Source organism: Nematolebias whitei, chromosome 18 (assembly GCF_014905685.2).
Source record: "Nematolebias whitei isolate Nwh7 chromosome 18, NemWhi1, whole genome shotgun sequence".
NCBI lineage: Eukaryota > Metazoa > Chordata > Actinopteri > Cyprinodontiformes > Rivulidae > Nematolebias > Nematolebias whitei.
In genome coordinates, this window is record NC_056515.1 from 28,522,353 (window position 1) to 28,544,346 (window position 21,994).

Here is a 21,994-nt window from a genome sequence, read left to right on the forward strand (position 1 = left end):
ACTCAAATGAATCCACCCAATACGTCTTTTTCCAGCCTTTTCATAGATTTTGCCTGATGTTTTTATTCAATGCTAGACAAAAAAAAAAGTCCTCTAATGCATTCTCCTAACAGCAACTCATACATATCAGATCACACCTCTGAATCCCAAAGTTGTTGTTTTCTGTCCTCTATAAAATTTACACGCATGTATGTACTCTACAGACACATAAATTCAATCCACAAGGCCATCCGAAGATGCATATTGATTACCAATAGGATGTAAACTCTAACTTTTACCACTTTGCACCGACACAAGTAGTTTACAGCACAGGCTCCAATCAGCTGCTCACTGCGGTTGCCAGCTCCATCAAATTTAAGACATCCAGCAGCTTTGTTAAACAATTAGTGTCACGATCGCCGTCTGTTCTACGTTTTACACGTGCTGAAGGCACATGTGACAGTGATTGGGTTTAACACCTCCAAAGATTTTTATTGGAGAGGAATTTTATTAAAGCAGACTGTTTGACTCAGTTGCAGCTCGCGCCTTGTTATCCTCCACTTCTTGCTATTAAAGCAGCAGAAAAGTCACTCATGTAGATGAAATTTAGGGTTTTAAATACCTGCGACAACTTAACAATGCAGTAAAAACCCACACACATCAAAAGCATCCCGAGCTCGATTCCAATCTGAGTGCATAATGAAGCAATCTGAGCTGGATTGTTGGCTCGACTGAACAGAGTGGCTGATTTTAACTTACTGGCAGAAAGAGAAATAAAAGTGAACAATTCCCTGCTTGCAGAAATGAAAATTATCTGGCTTCACCACAAGCTGGCTTTCACTGGCATCAAACCAGTAAAAGTACTAAATAAACACAAAACACTGGTGCATCCTGGTGCTTTCAAAGACTGTTAAACTAAAAGATTTGCTAAATGTTTGCACGTGTAATGGGGTTTTAAAAGAGAGTAAATAAAGCAGCGTACCACTGATGCCACTTGTAATTAAAGGAATAGTTCATTTCTTGTGTATTATGGTTCAAGACTATGAACAAATAATATCTTACCTGCTGTAGATAGCTTTTTGAAAGTTTTATTCTGATTGAAATAAAAAAAAAACAACAACCTAACAGCTAATTCAAGTGTGCCCAACACAAAGTACATTTCTGCCAGACCTAAACAAGTTCGATCTCAAAAATGTTTTAATGGTTCACACACACGCACTTTTTTATTCTTTACACATCCGTAAGTTTCAAACTACACTAATTCACACTAATTCAGGCAGAAATATTATAATATTCCTTCTAAAAGTGCCCTTAGCTGCACTAAGTGCTAATGCTAGCTAATTCTGAGGGTGCTTGCACTTGTATAAAAAACTATAGAAATAAATATAAATACTCGTAATGCTAAACTGACCACAACGTAAAGGTTTAAAAATGACATAATTTTTTAAAAAGAAGTTAGCAATCCACTTTGATTTTGGCCCTGCTCAGATTAACCATTAGCTTGTCAATCCAGTCTCATTTAAATTCATTGTTTTCTAAAATGATGCTGATCAAAGAGCTATCTACAGCAGGTAAGATAGTAATTGGTCATAATTTTTCCACAAATCCCTGCTTCAAAATATCTCAAGTATTATGGTTTCTTATAATCTGTGTAAAAATCATAAAAATGGGTGCAACAAGGCCAATTAGTAAGAACAACACGAGGAAGTGTTTAGTTATGCGACTGATGTCATGTAGCCAAGTATTCCATAAAGAGTTTAGAAACGCATCAAAAGAGGCTTTTTAGCTTCACTTCCTATTTGTGCATGAGTGAAGTGAAACGAACTGAGTGACAGACAGGGTGGGAGTGTTAAACACATGGTGATGAAGGAGCACAGGGAAATTTCCGGTCAAAGGGTGGGAAAATTCCTTCGGTTGGCAGGTCAGAGAGAGTAGCACAGGGTTAGTCGGGTACTCACTCTGCATGCACAGCCCATCGGTGCAGTTCTTTGACTGGAGCACCATGCCCTCACAGTCCTTCCCCCCGTTTTTGGGCGCCGGGGCGTTGCATTCTCTCCTCCTCCAGTGGGTGCACTCTGTCCCACAGGTGGACCACTTACTCCACTCTGTCCACAGGCCATCCACTAATCACACAACAGACAGGGCACACACAAGGGTGGAGTGAAAGAGACGGGGGGAGGAATGAGAAGATGAGGATGGATGAGCGCATGAGTGGTTGTTGAAACGGCAAGAACAGGAGGGAGAGAGACACAAGTAAGCATGGGGTGCACAAATATGAGTGGAATAAGCAATAAGCAAACACAGAGTTGCATTACATTTTGTGCAATTAGAGTTTTGTGCACCCCAACCATTTCCACCCACTAACAATTGGGTGGAAATGTTATTTGTGTTAACTCCATACCTGGGCAGAGAGGATTACATGGCAGCTTCTGGATGCCTTGACCTTCACAGATAGCGCCACCGTTGAGCGGCGCTGGGTTGGTACAGCTGCGTGTGCGTTTCTGGTAACCACGGCCGCAACGGCTGTTACACACAGACCACTCTGTCCACGTTGACCATCCACCATTCACTGCAACAAAAAGTAAAACATGCAGGTGATTCCTGAGCAAAGGGCATTTTTAAAAAGTTATTATTCAAAGGCTGAAAGGGAATAGAAAACAAAAGATATGCATTCCTTGATGGAATGAATATAATCCGTTGTCCTTCTTGCCAAACTAAGACTGTTGAGAAATGATACTTATCTGTTTTGGTCAAATTTTATTATGTGTTGAGAAGAATTATCAGCTATTACCAAATTAAATTTTAGCTCATTAGCTGTATAACTGGCTGAGTTTTGGCCACTTTTGGTTTTTGTTAAATTTGATTTGCTATGAAGGCCATTTTGGATTGAGTTAAGAAATGTCATCAGCTGTAGATTCGTAGCCGATGATTACTTTGGGAGTTTCTTTAAAATCCATCCACTCGTTCATGAGATATTTTGCTAACAGTACAGACAAGGTTGACTCCAACAGTTAATGCAAAAGTTTTAAGCAAAAGTATAGAGCTTGAAGTATGTTTTGGAAATAACTTTCAGCTACTAACACTCCAAATTTTTTCTCAAAATGAGTAAAATTTACAAAGTTACAACCATTTTTATGTTGGTCAAACTTTATTAGCTTTGGCAAACATCTAATAATGGATTGACTCCAAAATTTCATCAGTCGTAAATGTGCATCCAGTAATTTATTTGTGAAAGTTTCATCAAAATCCATCAGGTGGTTCATAAGATTTTTTGCTAACAGACTAACAAACATACTGACGGATGTAGGCAAAACAGAAATTGTCCACCCGTGGCTTTTGGTGGCAAGCAACAATGAAATAAATTGTGTATATATTTGAAAAGTTTGTATTTAGACCCTGACATCTCGGGTGATTACTTCGTCCCGCAGCTAGACTGTAAATTTTGTACAGATTGCTGCATTTTCCCATTCGCCGACTCCTCCTAACGCCGCTCTTCCTTCTCTCATCCATCTCTGTCAGCGACTCAATCCAGCGCAGAGCGACACGAGCGTTTGTGGCTGACAACAAGTCTGTGGCATTTAACATGGTGGAACTGGGCCCCTCGGAGCCTCTGACTTCCAAATGTGACGTGCTCGTGAGCCGTTCCCAAAATACTGGACTGGAGGAGTCTGCCTAAAGTCCAACATTTCATGTCTGTTGTTGTTCCTCCAGGGTGTAAAGCTCCATCGTCCCTTCTCCTATTGTTTTCTTTTTCCCCCAAACCCAGTGTTTGTTGTCACCTCCTGTTCCCAGTGTCCTTTTTTTAAATTGGGCTGGAAACATACTACAAATCTTTATTCTTTTTTAAAAATCCATCTTCAGTATCAAACAGCTTTTCCTGTATCCTCCGGGTGTTCCCCACTGCTCTGTGGTGCAGTGTGGCTGTTTTCACATGCAGCACATCTGTACTGGAATGTGACTATCCCATATTTGAAATAAGAAGACTAAACCAACATCAAAGCCTTGTTTTTTTTTTACATTTAATCCTAAAAGACTACGCCAGTGACATGAAAGCTTCGTCTCTGAAATCTGCTCTTACATATCTGTTACACTGATTCCCAAACGCTCACATTGTTTTTTTAATATTCAATCTGGTGTGAAAGAATAAAACGACAAACAAAACAGACCTCTTCAAAAACACCTCTCGCAATTCCAGAAAAAAAGATGAAAATTTTAAAAAGTAGAAAAGCGATTAGTGGATGATAATTACAACTACCTTATGGAGTCAGTGCATTTAAAAGATGGCTGCCACAGCCTATGAACCCTAAAAACAGCCTTAACTCATTCGCATTCACAGACACTGAACTACAGTTTGGTGTCAAGGTAGCTGAGAGTCGTCCCCAGCACACTGTTTGAGTGCCAAGATATTTTTAATATCCTTTTAAAAAATGTGCTATAATTATTTGGAGTGAACTTTGTGTGACTGTTAGCAAAATATCTCATGAACCACAACACAAACTTTAATGAACCTTAAAAAAAAACTAGTACAGTAATCCCGCTACTTCGCGGTTCATATTTCATGGACTCGCTCGATCGCGGTTTTTCAAAGTAAGATTGGACATGACACAGTTGGCTGATTGATAGATGAGCTGCACGATCTGCATTACATTTTTATTTAAAATAAATTATTTAAAATTGTTCAGCACTGCTGCACCTGTGTGCAGCCCACAGCTTGTATATGTTTTTTTTTCCTCTTCATGATGCTTTTTTTGAATGATGCAACTTATATTCCGAAGCGACTTATACGCCGAAAAAAACGATACCTGTATATAAAAACTAAAATAAACTATACTTATTACTATAATAAATACTAAAATAAACTACTACTTACTACTACCGGTACTATTACTACTACTACATAATTTTGTTTCATCTCATGCACCACATGAGATGTAATGACAATAAAGTTTACTTGAACTTGAACTTGAACTTGGATGACTGTATCCCTACTTCATGGTTTTTCACTTAAAACCTCTGCAATAAACGAGGGACTGCTGTAAACATTTACATCTAATTACAATTTATTCAACTCATTTCATGATGGCAGACCCAGGCAACTGATTTTAGAAAACACAAAAGTGGCCATAACTCACCTGGTGTGGTCGTATCTGAGTGTAACTCACAACAAATACTTTACACACTTACAGATATGCAAGATACTACAGTATCACGAGTTTGTGCGTGTTTGTTTTCCAGGTTCAACAGAAACCGCTACAACTTTGTCCTTTTAGTTTTAAGCTCAGGCATGCAAAGCAGCAGGTGATATGCATTCCTGTAATGAAACATTTGCTTTTAATTTCATTTTCACCCCATTGGATGCATAAAATAAATGGGTGCAAGAGGTGATTTTAAGCTTTTACCCTGAAACTGAAATTGTGCTGTTACTCGTTTTCCCAAGAAATGTTAGTTAACATCCAGCGGGCACATGATCAGTCAGCCACAGTCATTTCACGCAGAACAAACTTTTAAGTTTCTAAAAAGCATTTGCTTCATGTGTCATTTGTTCTTTCTTGAGTAGCCATTGATGTTTATCTCCTCATCCATGCTGTGCAGTTACAGTCAAGCTGGCTGATGCTGGTGAGACAGTGTGCTGAGTCTATGTGAGACCCCGACGGGGGTCTTTTTAGGCATGACTCTGTTTCATCATAGCATGATTCAGAAAATCGTAAATCTGCCACTCCAGCTACTGGAAACAATGTGACGCTCTGCGGGTGAATAAAGGGGTTGCTTTTTGTGCAACTACTTCAAAATTAGTTTTGTCTTGACCTGACCTTTGACAAAACCCAACACCTTTTCTCATGTTTCATTCTACAAACCTGTTGTGTACAGAAGCAAATAAATGTGTTGGTAACTTTGCAGCTCATTGATTCAATACTTCATTTCTTGTAAAAGTGATTCAGATGGAAGCAAGTGTCTGATGTACAGCATGATGTTAGTACGTGACAGTGTAAACAAAAATAATAAAAAATAAAATGATTTGCAGTTAATTTTACAAAAAATACATTAAAACATTATGATATATCATTTGGATTCATCTAGACCAGGGCTCTGCAACCTGCGGCTCTGGAACCAGATGCGGCTGTTTGGTCCCTCGGCAGCGGCTCTTTCAAGCTTTGACCAAAACTGACATAATATATGATTATTAGAAACATTACTAGGAGTAAAACATACTCATTTTCACTTTATGGTTTATTTCTTCAAATTAGGATACATAATTTTTCTGCAATTAAATACAATCACATAAGAATGCACAGTTTGTTGTTTTAGTATTTAGAAACTGGGCCAAAACTAAATGTATTTTTTTCTTTCTTTACAAGAATCTCATCTTTTATTTTGTCGTAGAATGTAAAAACATCACTAAATGTTGAAAATCATTAGATATTTTTAGTTTTATAAAATCAACCCTACTATCCAGAAAAGCATCCTCCAACAAACTTAAAGTGGTCCGTGGGCCACCAGTTGAGAATCCCAGTTGTAGCAGGTATTGTGGATTAATTTAGTGAACAAAGGGGCAGAAATGGCTCTTTTGATCGTAACATTTGCAGACCCCTGATCTAGACTCATGTTCACGCTGCTGTTGTTTGGCGTATTATTTTGCACTATTAAATGTTTAGCATATTTTTTGTTTACTGTACTTCTTAGTTTACATCATAGATCCTTAGTACTGTTTCTATTACAATTTATATTTTGCTATTGTTGGATGTAACTTGGACCTTGAGTACACAATTTTGTTCCACCTCATGTACCACATGTGATGCAAATGACAATAAAGATCCTTGAACCTTGAAAATATAGTAATATAGAGTACTAATCCTTGCATTATAGTCATGTTTCAAATAGATAATACCATCTCCAAGCAGCTTCATGTTCCTCTGACCACAGATGCCAGTAATATTTAAAAGTTCATGGGACTGTAGCCAACCTCCCAGGATGTGGACGCAAAAGGAATGCAACCCTTGGCTGAATGATAAGAAAAAACATCCAAAACTTTTCAAGCCAAACTCCAAGGTCAATGTCGGTCACTTTCTGAAGCATTGCCAATCACATTGTAAATCATGATGGAAGAAGACCCAGGAGTGCTTCACTACTGACAGAAAAACACAAAAAAGCCAGACAATTTACCAAAAAGAATACTGACAAGCTCCCCCAATTCTAGGGTATGTTTATGGGCTTGGTGTGTTTTTTTTAAGGGTCCTAATACATAAATGTATTAATGTCTTTCACTAGTCTGGAAGGAAGACACTTTAAACTGCATTAAAATTTCTGATATATGACGAAAAAAATTCACGTTGATGCTAAGGTTGTGAGATTTTTTTACTACAAAGATGAGTGTTTTACCGTAGACGATAACCGTGGCAGTGGTGCTGCGTCTTTTGGCTACGATGTTCTTTGCCACGCAGGTGTAGTTGGCCGTGTCTGAGAGGCGGGCCTGTTTGATTATCAGGTTGTGATCGATGGTGATGTAGAAGTTTCTGTCGTCTGCAGGATCGATAACCTCTTCATTCTTTAACCACTCCACCTGAGGAAAACAGGACGATGGAGAAAAACGAACAACCGAATCATTTGAAAGTATTCATGTGACATTCAAAACACTTTCTGACCACATTAAATGACTGTTTAAAACATTAAACTGTTATATATATCTTCCTGTTTTCTTCTGAAATTTCTCATATAACAGAACAAGATTGGAGCACAGTTGTTTATGTCCCACAGGTCCTGCTACAGAAAGTCAATAGCTATCATGCTCTTTTTATTCTCCCCTACAACAAAGCACTACGGCAAACAGCAGCACGATCAGACAGCGGAGGAAAGAAAACTCCACAACCGTGAAAGCCGAGAGCCTTTCTGACCTTTCGCTGAGTTCTATTTCTCCAAATCATGCTTGATATTAAACGCTTGGTTCCAACAGTACACCAGTTCATTTGAAGCAGTTATTTTACTGTAATTTACCCAAAGATCACCCTTTCCCCCCCTTTAAGAGGTGTAAAGGTTCGGCTTTTTGAAAGGAGATACACATGCCGTCTCACACTGTGCCGTTGCTTTGATTCAAAAATACTTCCTGGTTCTTTTCTTCAAAAGAGGCCGTCCAGTGATGAAAACGCCTGGCAAAGCGTTAGCTTCCTGCGTGGAGGCAAAGATAAGCGAAATGTTTTTAAAAGGTTTTCCTCAGGAGAGATAAAGTAGCTCTAAAAGTGGGGCAATCACTTGATATGAGTCCTGTTGAGACAAAACAGCTGAAGGAAGCCCAGCCTGGTTAGAACTCTTAAAAGAGAAGGATGACTGAGGTGTGACAATGCACTAAGGTGCGTACCAGTACGTGTTTTAGTTTGAGATGACATATACTCCTTTTATTCAGTGGGGACACACTGACAAGGCTGGGACGTAAATATTTTCCCTACTTACCGGTACTCAACATCTTCTCAAATCAAGGCCTACAGAAAGCAGCTGACAGCGCAGAACAAACTTTAATCTGGGAGTGAATTTAATTTGAGCAGAGCTTTACAGTAAACCTCTAAAATCTCCATGTATTCTCTCTGCAGATTTATTTTTTTATTTTTTTATGAGTTTCTTCCTTCATAAACATGTAATGGCTTAATCGATTTCATGGAGCCGGGAGAGATACGGTTCCATCACGAGCTGTCTGCTAACTGAAACTAAACCTCGCTCTTATTTGATTTTTATCCAACTAAATGCCGTGTGGATTTTATTGCACTATATGTGAGATGCAAGGAACTGCCAGTCACTTTGATTTTTGTGTTAAAAAAGTACTTTTTTTTCATGAAATGTTTTAATATGCTTGTTAGCCAAATAACATTCAGCTCATATGAGTGATAACACATTAACAAATTGCACAATCTACTAATAGCAAATGTCGATTAAATTATTTTACCGTTTGCTACTATGCTGTGCCATTAAACTTAAATTTTTCATGTAAAACAACAAAAACGTGTTTTATACTTTGTTAGAAATGCGCGAATTGGTTTAAATATATTAGTTTTGTCTACCCAGATGTAAATATTTCTAATTTTCTGTGAAAAATCATTCAAGTCAGAATTTTCTAGCATTTTCCTACCCTGTATATTCTTTGAAAACCACATAAATAACTTCTTTGAATTCCAAGGTTTGAATCCCAAACAAGAAATCTTATTTTCCAATTTATCGTTAAAGTAAAATATTATTTTGGGTTAACGTTACAAACAATAATTTATCAATCTCGGATTTTTCTATCAGCTGTTTATAAAGTAGCTGCTGCCCCACTAATCTGTTCTCAGACTTGCCATGGTGGCCTTCAAACATCTGTTGTGACTTCCACAAAAATGGCTCTAAACTCAGCAACTTTATAGATATGAAAGTAAAATTTGACCTGGTAGTAGCTGAGAGTCATTCCAAACACATACTTCAGACAACAACTGATCACACACGAACTGTTCCTAAAACTTCACCCTTACCTATTGGAGTAAACTGTGTCTGTCTGTTAGCAAAACATAAACAACTTGACAAGTCTTAATGAAACTCTCAGAAAGTAACAATTGAATGTAGATCACAACTGACTAACTTTTGGAGTCAACAGTTTATGTATATCACAACTAAACATCATTAGCAAACAGAAAAGTGGCTTTAACTTTTTCAAGTTTTCCTATATTGAGATAAAATCATGCTCCGTGAGTATGGAATTGGGGGCCTGTTGCTACAGACTGTTCTGTCCCAATACAAGTGGTGCGAGAGTTTGGTTCGCATTGCCGATAGTAAGTCGGACCCGTTCAGGGTGGGAGTTGGACTCCACCAGGTATGCCCGTTGTCACAGATTCTATTCATAACTTTTATGGAAAGAATTTCTTGGTGAAGCCAGGGGGTGGAGGGATTCTGGTTTGGTGGCCTCAAGATTCCCTCTCTGTTCTTTGCAGATGATGTAGTCTTGTTGGCGTTATCGTGCCATGATCTCCAGCTCTCACTGGAGCAGTTAGCAGTATGAGTATGAAGCAGCTGGGATGAGAATCAGCACCTCCAAATCTGAGGCCATGATCCTCAGTCAGAAAAGAGTGGATTGCTCTCTTCGGGTCAAGGGTGAGGTTCTGCCTCAAGTGGAGAAGTTCCAAGTATCTTGGGGTTTTATTCACAAGTGAGGGAAGAATGGAGCGTGACATTGACAGATGGATTGGTGTGGTGTCTGCAGTACTGTGGACCCTGTGCCAATCTGTTGTGATGAAGAGGGAGCTGAGCTGTAAGGCAACGCTCTCTGTTTACCGGTCGGTCTACTTTCCTACCCTCACCTACGGTCACGAAGATTCAACATGTCTGCTGGCTTCATTAGATAGAGAACTTTACTAAATGGCTTTTCTATGTATGTGAATGTTCCTGTAAAAAAGCCCTGAGACAACGTTGTTGTGATTCGGTGCTGTATAAATAAACTGAATTGAATTGAACTCTGGGTAGTGACTGAAAGAATGAGAACGTGGATACAAGTGGCTGAAATCAGTTTCTTCCACAGGGTAGCTGGACTCTCCTTTAGAGATAGGGTGAGAAGTTCAGTTATCCGGGAGAGACTCGGAGTAGAACCACTGCTCTTCCACATCAAAAGGAGCTATTTGAGGTGGTTCTGGTAAGGATGCTTCCTGGGCATTTTCCTCGGGAGATGCTTCGGTCATGTCCAACTGGGAGGAGACCTCAGGAAAGACCCAGGAAATGCTGGAGAGACTACGTCTCTCGGTTGGCCTGGGAATGCCTTGGAGTCCCACCAGAAGAGCTGGAGGAGGTGGTTGTGGAAAGATGTCTGGGCCTCCCTGCTCAAGCTGCTGCCCCCGCGACCTGACTTCAGAACAAGAGGAAGATAATGGATGGATGGGTGGATGGATGGATGGATGGATGGATGGACGGATGGATGGATGGATGGATGGAGATAAAATCAGAAATGGTAGTAGCTGAAGGTCAGCACATACTCTGAGCATTAGATTGCACATAACATTTACAAGTTGGCTTTAGTGGGCTTGTTTGTGTCACAGTCCTATCTTAAATCTTTAATACTGAACAAAACGTATAAAGAAATCTACCAGAAAGAAGGATCCAGAAGAAAGTTTGGGGGGGGGGGGGGGAGATGCGACAGTGATGATATTGTCACTCTGTGTGACTTTGGTTCTCAAGCTGAGCAAGTCTCTAACAAAACAAATTAAATGATGCAAACAAAAGAAACAAAAAAGATTTTCTTCCTTTTTATTTTTGGCACAATAAATGTTTTTTCTTTCAGTGCTCACATCAGTTGGTGCTGAAACTGAGGCGATGGTGAAAGCATTAGAAATGATCTATTAATGATCTAATGGTTCTAGTTGTTGTTTTTTTTTATGCTTAGGAGAAAAGTGATTGACAGTAAATACAAAGAGGTAGTTATCCAATTTTCACCAATCACAGAGGCAGCCTTTGCAAAACGTGCTGCGTTCGGATGTCAAAAGCACTTTTGTACAGAAAGGTAATTAAAAATTGAACAAAAGAGCTTTTCAGTGCAGATGGAGGGGTGGGAAGGAAAGAAGGTGACAAAAAAAACTTGTGTGAAAGTGGAAAAGTGAGCAACAGTCTGATCTTTAAAAAAAAATGTACAGAAACAGAAATGAAAAGATAACTCTACAGCAAATTCCACACAATCAAAACCACTAAAGATAATATCTTATATATCCCCTGGTCGACATTCTGCTAACAGACTCAAAGCAGATACACAAACTTACACACCTGAGCAAACACACAGACTCACAGCTCGTTAGTATCTGATTGGCAGTGAAACATCCTGGGAGATAATTGGCACATTTCTTGTCATTAGCTCAAAGAAATTGCCACGTGTCACATGTTGTCAGTTTGCTGCAAAAAGAGACGGCAAGAAGAGGGAGATAGGAGACTGAAGAAAGGAACAGGTGCACTTACCTGTGTGTCAAAAATAATTTTAATGCATCCATCAGAAAGTCAGAGGAACAAGCAGAAAGTTTAAAATGATTGAAGACATAAAGTTGAAAGGCAAAGATAAACTAAGAAAAGAAGGTCACATCTCCCTTTTCTTTTTTCTTAAACATTACATCAAGTCCTATCAGTCAAATACATAAACCAATGAAAATATGAAAACATGCAATATAGTTTACACAACTAATAAGAAATATTTCATTGTGATGCCAATTTTGTAGCTTGGAGCGCAGCGTGCGACATTCAAGAGCAAAATAAACAACTGTACATTAAAGATTAGCTTCTTGTTTGTCATTTTTTAGATGCACAACTTGATCTTTACAGTTGACTTGATGAGCTCCACAATCCGTGACTTATCAAGTACATGGAGCAAGATTATGGGTTGTAATTATTAGAAGTGTGCCTAACTAATGTGCAATGTTCAACATGAGTAATTTTATTACTATTATTTAGTTTTGGTCCTGAAACCTTGCAAAAAGCGTTGGACATTTAGGTTTAATGTAAGTGAAGATGCAAATCTTGTTTTAACTGGTTCTTCACAGCAGGTGATGCATTTTAAACACGATGCCCTCCGCTGATGTTCCCTGTCACTGTGAGATTTTTATAGTGAATATTTGCAGTTTTTGACATGAGTGTACAAGAAATGTAAGAAAACTTTAATGGTGCAAGATATTCAAGTAGGAATGGGTCATTTTTCTTGTCTGAGGAGGAGCAGAGTGATGAATCCTGGTGAAAGGAGGGAGCCATTTTATCCACTACCAAGTGCAATGACGTATCCAGGAGGTGGCCTTTGGGTAGACTTGGCCACTCCAAAGGCCACCTCAATCATTTGAGAAAAATTTACTTTTTAGCAATATAAACAACTGAAAATATATACTTTCCTTAAATAATTTGGTGGTAGCCATGATTTTGACATGACAATCCAGTGTTGTAGTCAAGACCAACTAACCCGAGACCAAGTCAAGGCCAAGACCTCAAATCTTGGAGCTTGAACTTCACACAGATGATCTGTCTTATACTGTCACAACGTAGTGACAGTTTTAACAAATATGTAAAAAAAAAAAAAAACATATGTAACTTCTATAAAAATATTTTTTTTATAAAAGTTACATACTGCAACTTTCAGTTTGCTTTTGAATGAATGTATCAGATTTTATAAAGCTTCAAAGCTACATAAAGAAATCAGACATTCAGTGGTTTTTGTATAATAATTTTCATGTCATGTGACCCACTGACCCAAAACTTATGTTAAACTAAGCCTGACAGACGAGGCACCCTCATTCATTTCTCATTTTAAAACATTTTCTAATTTTATATAATTTAGTTGTTCAAAAATCATGGTTTGTGCTCAATAACTATAGAGAATGCTTTAAAATGAGAAATAAATGACGGCGTCTTGTGTGTCAGGTCTTTTAGAGTAGTTTAACATTAGTTTTGTGCCAATGGGTCAAATGATGTAAAAAATATACATTTTTGTTTCTGAAGAGTGTTTGTTTCGGTAATTTGTTGACGTCCCTAAGCGAACTATTACGTCTCAGAGGAGGTGCAGACTGAGCACAGCTGACCCAAATCAGACTGCCTGCTTCGGACTGAACGAGAGGAACACACCGCTGAAGCACGGAGCTGGAACGTCCACGGTAGAGAACTGAGGCTCCAGCATAACACGAACAGTTCAGAAACATTTTGAAATGAGAAAAAAAAAGCTATTTATGAACTGGTTAAGTCGTGTTTTAGACTGCTTATTGCTAGCAAATCTATTCTGACCCAAAGTGCAGCCGTGACTGGTTCTGAATGAGGCTTTACAGCAGACAGCCGCTCCCCTCTCTTCCAGGTACTGCGTACTGGTGCAGAATCTTTTAGTGGTAACTAGGAACGGACCATACCGGCTAACTTTCACCCCTGGTTGTGATATTACATTCTGTTGTCCGTATTGTTCTGTTGGTACAGAACCATGTGCGAGTGAAAGGGGGTGGTGGGCGTGGCAGCAGTAACAAAAACATATATTTGGCTATGAGTCACGTTATCACTTGGTTTTGAATCAGTACGTTTAGCATCTAAAACAAAAATGTTAACAAATAAACTGGACAATATACTTGTAATTTAGTGATATTTCCACAGTTGTGGTCTCGACTGGTCTTGAAATAAAATCAAGAGTTCTCAATGTCCGAGACCGAGACAAGACCGAGACCAAATGCGGTCGAGTCCAAGAAAAGACAAGAAAAAAGAAAAAGTGGTCTTGAGACTGGTCTCAAGATCAAGACCGGTCTCGAGTACTACAACACTACGACAATCCAACTTTTGACAGATGCAGCCATACACCAAAATGGAACTTGGCACGTTGCTTATTTTTCGAGTTATCCAGCTCACGAGGTTTACGTATTTATATATGGCAGCAGCCATCTTGGGTTTTGACTTGCCAATCTAATTTTTGATTGGGACCTCTCGTACACCTAGAAGCAGCCACATCCCAAAATGGAAGCCGGTATCTCACTTATTTGTAAGTCTTCATCATACTCAAAAGATGGACGGATGGCGGGCAGTTCCAATTCCCCTCCTTGCTCCACGACGGGGGACAAAAAATGGTTTGCAAACAGATGCCATCTCCTAAATTAGGACATCTTTAGTGTCCTTCCACCATGATGATTTTTTTTTTCTAGCAGAGGAGTCAGGCTGCAGTCAGACTGCAGCAGCATCGTAGGAGTAAGTGGGATGTTCCATCGCTTTGCCTGGGTGTGCCAGCTCAACACTAATTAGCCTAATATGCAGAGAACACTGTACACAATCCACACACTTGTTAGGAACCAACGCGAGGCAAAACCGTTCATTACTCATCGCTGTTGTGTCAGAAATAGAGAGCACAGCAGTGTGTGGGGGTAGAGAGGGGTGTGAAAAGAAAATGGAAGGTGAAGAAAAAAATGTCCCTCTGAAATGCTGGAGTCTTCAGGACACAGCAGTCATTATGAGCTCTCCAGTTTCTTTGAATGAAGCCCAAACTTCCTATACATCGTAATTTATTCATTTACCCTAGTTTTCATGGTAAATTTATACTCCGTGTTTGAATGATGGAGCCAGAATCACTGAAGTTTTCCTACCCATAATTCAATTATTCAGAAACAGATAACAAGCCATATGCTCTGCACCTGCGTGCATGACAAGTATGAAATTGTGGGTAAAAAAAAATAATAAAAGCACCGTGCACAAAGGTAGGATGTAATTAACAAAAATGTTTGTGTGCATCTCTTACAGCTAGGATGGTGAGAAAGAACATGTGCTACAGAGATAAGGTTACAACAGATGGTGTCTAACTCAAAATAAAAAAAAAAACTTTCAGGTTTTTTAATGTTTTTTTAAAACTTATTTAACAAAAAGAATCCATGAAATTCAGATAGTTTTATGCCGATAGATACTATGCAAATATTTAATAATGATAATAATAACCTCAATCGTTTCAGGAAACCTGCTTTCATGCCAGCCTTTCCAACTAACTTCATCTTATGTTGGGAAACAACAAAGTTCTAGTGGTTTTGGTTAGACGTTAAAAATAATGTGCATTTTCATCCAGCAATGGGAAATGAGTTGTGAATGACTCTCAGCTACTACCACATCAAATGTTAGGTTATTGTCCATAACACTGTCTGGCTTAAATGTTTATGTGTCGGATGATGATGATCACGACCAGTGGCCATCTTGATTTGGACTAACTCCAGAAGGTAATCCGTTACAGATGTACATTCAATAAATATTTTCTGAAAGTTTTAAGTTTATTAGATATTTTGCTAACAGACAGAGTTGACTTCAACAGGTAATTATACAGTTAGACCTTGTACAACATGTAACACTTGCAGATTGTGTTATGAGAGACTCACTGACTTCAACAGCAAGTTTTAGCAGAAAACCAGTAAAACTGACTGAAATATTTGTGTTTTTAAGGTTAGCTTGCTCAGATGGCCCTCTTGAATTAAGTTGGCTTTAAAGTAAAATGTTTGTAGTACATCCATTTAATATTTCCTAAAAGTTTCAATTAAATTCTTCCAGTTGCTCATTAGACATTTTGGAAAAAGATACAAACACATGCACACACGAACGAAAATGCATCTCATTGCACACTTTTCAGGAAAGGGCATCAATTATTGTGACATTACAACAAAACACAGTGACATTTAACACTATAATTGTTATATAATGGCGAAAAGCACACAAGCACATTTAAAAATCGTCTGTAAATGTAAAGTGTATAGAATTCAAACCTCCAATTGGGCAATTATACAATACTTTAGATAAATTATAATATTTTATTCTGAAAAAATAATTTAATTACAAAAATCAAATTGTAATCAGCCATCATAAGGCACCACTTTCTGTGAACAAATCAATAATACTAATAATTGCTGATAATGCAAAATGTACTTGATTAATAAGTGCACTTTAAAAAAGTTGACCCTCTTTAAATAAAAATGTTGGATAGGTAGATTTTTACAATAAGCAGTAAAGTTCTCTTCTAGGACCATTTTTATTTGCAGCAAAAATAAGTGCTCCATGAGTAACAAGGTGCCCTGAAAAAAGATTTCATACAATATAAATTGCACAAACAACTTTCCCAGTTTTTCATGCATCAACAAGTTTATCAATAAATCTACGTGAGACGGATCGTGGTGACTCGAGGTAAAACTAATGACCTTCTCCAGACATCTCCGGCTTTCAGCTCTCCCAGACACCAGGGCAAAGAAACATAATTTAAAACGAGCGCCTGCAGATGCAGCTTATCTTTTGCCCTTTCAGATTCTCAGAATTGCTCACTGTTTACTGTACAAGTGACAGAAAATCAAAGAACATCATGCCTTCACATCTGTTTTTATTTGTGAGGAAAAAAATTGAAAAAATGATTACAATTTGCAGAATGTTGGTGGCTGCTGAGTAGCACGGCACAAAACCTTGTTTTTGTCAAATAATTAGACTTAACAGGACACAAACCATTCCTGCAGTCTTACAAATAAAGAAGTAGTTGATTGACTCTGCTTGGGATGTTTTCTTCCTCTGTATCTTCAAAAAGCTTGGATGATTACTTCATCTGGAAAAGGATTTATACCCTAACAAAGCTTCAAACTTGCCAAGTTAACTCAATTTTTGTAAGACAGCACAAACAAGCAATTTCAGAGCTCAACTTCTTCTTCTTTTTCTTTTAGCTTTTCCTTCTTCAGGGGTCGTCACAGCGTGTTATCTGTCTCCATCTCACTCTGTCCTCTGCATCCTCTGTCCTCACTCCATCGGCCGAGATGGTGTAGAGGCAGGGCAGCTGGCTTGGGACCCGAAAGTCCCAGGTTCGATCCCCAGTCACTGCATATCACGTGGTGTCTCTGGGCAGCACAACTCATCCCCAAAATCCCCCCCGGGCACTTTCAATAGCTGCCCACTGCACCACCTGGTGGTGGATGGGTTAAATGCAGAGACTAATTTCGCCATTGTATGGAATAATACAGTGCTGACATTGTGATGACATTATTATTATTATTATTATTATTATTATCTACCTCCATGTCCTCTCTAACTGCATCCATATATCTACTCTTTGTCTTTTTCCTGGCAGCTGCATTTCTAGCATCCTTACCAGTATACCCACTGTCTCTCCTCTGGACATGTCCAAACTATCTCAGTCTGGCCTCTCTATCTTTATCTCAGAGTCCTTCATGATCTCATTCCTAATCTTATCCATCCTTGTCACTCCTAAGGAGAACCTCAACATCTTAATTTCTGCCACTTCCAGTTCGTTCTCATGCCTTTTTATCAAAGCCACTGTCACCAGACCAGACAACATAGCTGGTTCCACAAGGCCACAAAAGTTAGTTTGTACAAAAATAAGAAATGTCTCATTATGTTATTTTCCCCCAATCTCAAATAAATCCTGAACATCAGCATCTTACCTATATTATTACATGGTTGATTCATCATCATCATTGTTGTGTTGTCACGCTCAGACTAGGTGTAGACGATGACTCTGCTACTACCACGTTAAATTTGAGCTTAAAATCAATAAAACTTACTGCGTTAGACATTTTTTCTACGTTTCTATGTTTTATAATGGTCATTAAACTACAGAGTGGGGATCATCTTGAATTGGGTGGGTTACAAAAGGTAATATGTGTATAACGCTTAGTAATGTTTGTAGGTATGCACAGTTCAGCATATAGACCAAGCTGAACCTGTACCACAGCTGTGTACCATCTACTCTATTATACAGCTTAGTGTTGGAGGATGACTACTGGTGACCTTAACTAGATCTACGTTTTCCACATAAAGAAACTGCGAAGATGACTGAGGATTGTCTGACTCAACACAATTGTAAATGAACCACTGTTTGTCTGTTGTTGAGACAACATGGAGACCATCATCGTGAGGAGAAGGTGGAAGTGGATTGGGTATGTGCTTAGGAAAGAACCTGCATTATCCCAACACTGGACACTAGAAAAGTACATCGGAGGCAGACCAATGAACGCCTGGCAATGAGTGGTACATGTAGAACGATCCTAAACCACCCCTGGAATATGATCCAGATGTTGGCTCAGAACAGATAGGAATGGAGGATCTTCATGACTGCCCTTCAATAAATATAGCGGGCAAGGGTGATGATCAAAGGTAATAAGTAGTAGATGCTGATGCTATACTTTCTGTAAGTTTTAATACAAATTTGTCCAGTGGTTCATGAGATATTTTGCTACCAAGCACCCCATACACATATGTAGGCAAATATGTTATTGCCCGTTTTTGGCGATGGACAATAAGCACCACAAAGTAGCTGACAGCCCATGAAGTGTATGTTGTATATTACTGGTCATTTATTATAAAAAATTTCAAACGTGTAAGAAAATTTACACCTCCCACCAACCACCCCCCTCCAAGTCTCTCTCATCTGAAGTCTGAAAGAACATGCTGTATGCACAGAAACCCTTCCCCGGCACAACATTTTCCAGGTAAAGCTAACCACTGAATGCAACAGTGGAAAGTGAAGTGACTCACAGAGAACAGCGGTGCACACAAATGTGGGCTATTACAGTAAATCACTGGCTTTGCACAGAAAACCTGCAGTGATTGACAGGTGAGCACCTGCAGGGCAATTTTTAGTCAGTTGCCACGGGGATTTTGTCTGGCCCCACAAACACATTATCTCCCACAGGAAACCTTGATGAAAATGCACTTGCTGTTTCACCAGGCTCTGAAGTGCTCTTGCTCTTGACATTCTTGGCACAACTCATAACTCAACCGGGCCCCTGTCTTAGTGGGAAGATGCACGCTGTTTTTTATTTTTTGGCAAGGTGACCCAGTGTACTCTGATGGATTTGGTTTACCTTCAGATCACCTTTATATTACTTTAAGCCTGACTTATTCAGTAATTAAATGCCTAGCATTCCTTTAAGAAATGCCTCCTTTAACAATTTTAAATGAAGATAATTTATGTTGTGATACGACAGAGTTCTAGATAACCTGAAAAAATATGTTGTGGGCATCACAATATATGATGTGATGCAATAGTATTCTGAGTATGTGTTGGGAATGCCTCTCAGCTACTACTACACATAATCTCAGCTTATTGATTATTACCGAGGAAAAACGGGTTGTATCTTAACTTGGTACAACAACTGGAATTTGGAATATTTCAGCATTTAAACCATAAAACCTTATGCTGTGGAACATTGTTAGACCATTTAGAAAGTGAGTATGATTCAAGTTTTTTAATTTTTTTGGATGAAGAGGTTTGAAGTACAAATATTTGTGCTTCTTTTCAGTAAATTTGGTGGACTAAATCTTGGCAGCAGGGTCCGTTCCCCCCCGCTGAGCATCGGTTATTTGTTATCCGCGATGACACTGCAGGACCCCAGCCGACTGAGAAGATGCCTGAATTAAAATCTTGGCTTCCATGGAAATGGGCTTAGTGGCTCACAGCGCTGCGTCACCTCTGAACTTTTGTCTTTGTCTCAAGGGCTGCGGCAAGAGCTGTGCCATGATGATGCGGGACTCGAGTGAAGAAAAGGAACAACAAAGAGTCGTTCTTTTAGCTGTCCATTTCATGGAACAGACATATTTTAGGCTTGAAAAGAGGGCACTCTTGAGTAGAGGCTCTTCAAATGTTGATGAAAGAACTTTGTGGTAGCATTCAAAAAAAGATGATGGAAACCCAACCCCACCCTGTCTTTACCTTTATTACTGTAACTACGGGCAGCTCTCAGCTAAGCCCACATATTACTGAAACAATGCCAAATTGCTCCTTGAATGGCCTCAGCAGTTAAATTTTCCCTCTGTTCTTGATTAAGTGTATATCAAATATTCATGGCTATGGAAATGTGTAACAATGACTCTCGGAAAGCCCGCTGAGTGTCTAATTTATTCAGATCATACAATATGTTCAGATGACTGAAGCCGTATGCTATTTCAGAAACCTCACTCGCTGTGTTTCAGCACTCTGAGGCCAAAGTTCCACTGGTAATGTTTTCAAGGAAAGCCAAAATAAATGCCTGCTGCTTGTTTTCTTTGTGAGTGTGGGTTAGAGCGTTGTGTGGGTGTAATCCACAGTCCAGGACTCACTGTACTCCAGTAAATATATGCATCAACTAGACAAAAAAGCCTTTCAAAAGGTGTTAACAAGGGTACCTCAGGTTGAACTCTGAGTTTGAGAACCTGTCAGACGTTTAACGGCAACTGTTTCCAGTGTTTCGTGAGGAAAACTCGCTGTATCATCGCAGCAATTATCTTGACGATTCAGCATAACGTTCAACTTCGCAGGACAGCAGCCTCCACAGAAACCCAACAAAGAATCACAAGTACTCAAATAGAATCAGAAAATGTTATGTTGGTTAACCATTCTGACTTCTTGTAATGTATCATGTGAAATGTGGGAAGCCAAATGAAGAGGGCTGATACTGGTTCACATCAAACAAAGCCGTGCTTGTTTTTTAGTGAGGCAGAACGTGGGTTTCTTATTTTTGTAAACTTGTTTAGCCTGAAACTGCTCTTTTAATTTGAAAGCATTGATGAGTCACAAAATGTCAATACGTTTAACCATTTATGTATCTTATTTTGAACTACAAAACAAATTGCACAAAAGCTTAAAATCTGTGCTTAAAACTTTCCCTTGGGAGTCAACTTAATCTGCCCGTTGGCAAAAATCTCATTACACAAATTTTAATAAAACTATCAGGATATAATCACTGGATGTACATCTATTTACTGTTCATCAACTGATTAACAATTCAAGAAGGCCACCACAGCTAATCAAGCTTAGCAAAAACAAATATAGCTATAACTCAGACAGTTTTACAGCTATTGAGGTAAAATGTGGTGTGGTAGTAGCTGAGAGTTAGTCATGCTTTATACTCCAAGCATAAGATGTTGCAATATTGTGAGAGATCATGTAGATCATACTTTTAAGATGTGGTGAAAACTAATTTAGAGTAACTGTATATGTATATCTATATGCAGGCCGTTAATTTAGTTATATTTTACTTCTGAACAAAGAATTTTTTTTTTTGTAATATTTTATTTTGGCATCAATAGCTTTTAGGATACAGTAGTCCCTCGCTACTTCGCGGTTCATTTATCGCGGACTCGCTCTATCGCGGTCTTTCAAAATGAGATCGGACATGACACACAATTGGCTGATTGATGGATGAGCCAGATGATCGGCATGGAATTTTTATTTAAAATAAATTATTTAAAATTATTTAGCACCTGCCGCTCCTTTATGCAGCCCATGCTGCAGCATAAGCTTCCTCCTGCAGCTGATCAGCTTTTCTCAGTGAAGAGCGAGGAAGTAGGTGTGGCCAAAAGCGCTTGCAGGTGTCTGCGAGTAGATGAGGCAGGGAGCTGAAAGCATGACATTCTGTGCTATTTTAAGAGCGTTTAGAGTTTAGAAACATTGTATAGAATAGAATATTGCAAGAGTGTGGGAAGGGTTTAAAACTCCTTTATATATATATATATATATATATATATATATATATATATATATATATATATATATATATATATATATATATATAAACTACTA

General features: G+C 38.7%; 1 protein-coding gene across 1 annotated transcript in view; it reads right to left on the reverse strand.

The window, feature by feature from the left end:
- unc5cb (unc-5 netrin receptor Cb) overlaps positions 1-21,994 on the reverse strand; it is a 169,490-nt gene that overhangs the window by 27,629 nt on the left and 119,867 nt on the right. Inside the window, exons 4-6 of the mRNA XM_037692018.1 lie at positions 7,357-7,537; positions 2,381-2,548; positions 1,938-2,102 (exon numbers count right to left, since the gene is read on the reverse strand). Of these exons, the coding sequence (XP_037547946.1) occupies positions 1,938-2,102; positions 2,381-2,548; positions 7,357-7,537 (514 nt within the window). The remainder of the gene's footprint in view (positions 1-1,937; positions 2,103-2,380; positions 2,549-7,356; positions 7,538-21,994) is intronic.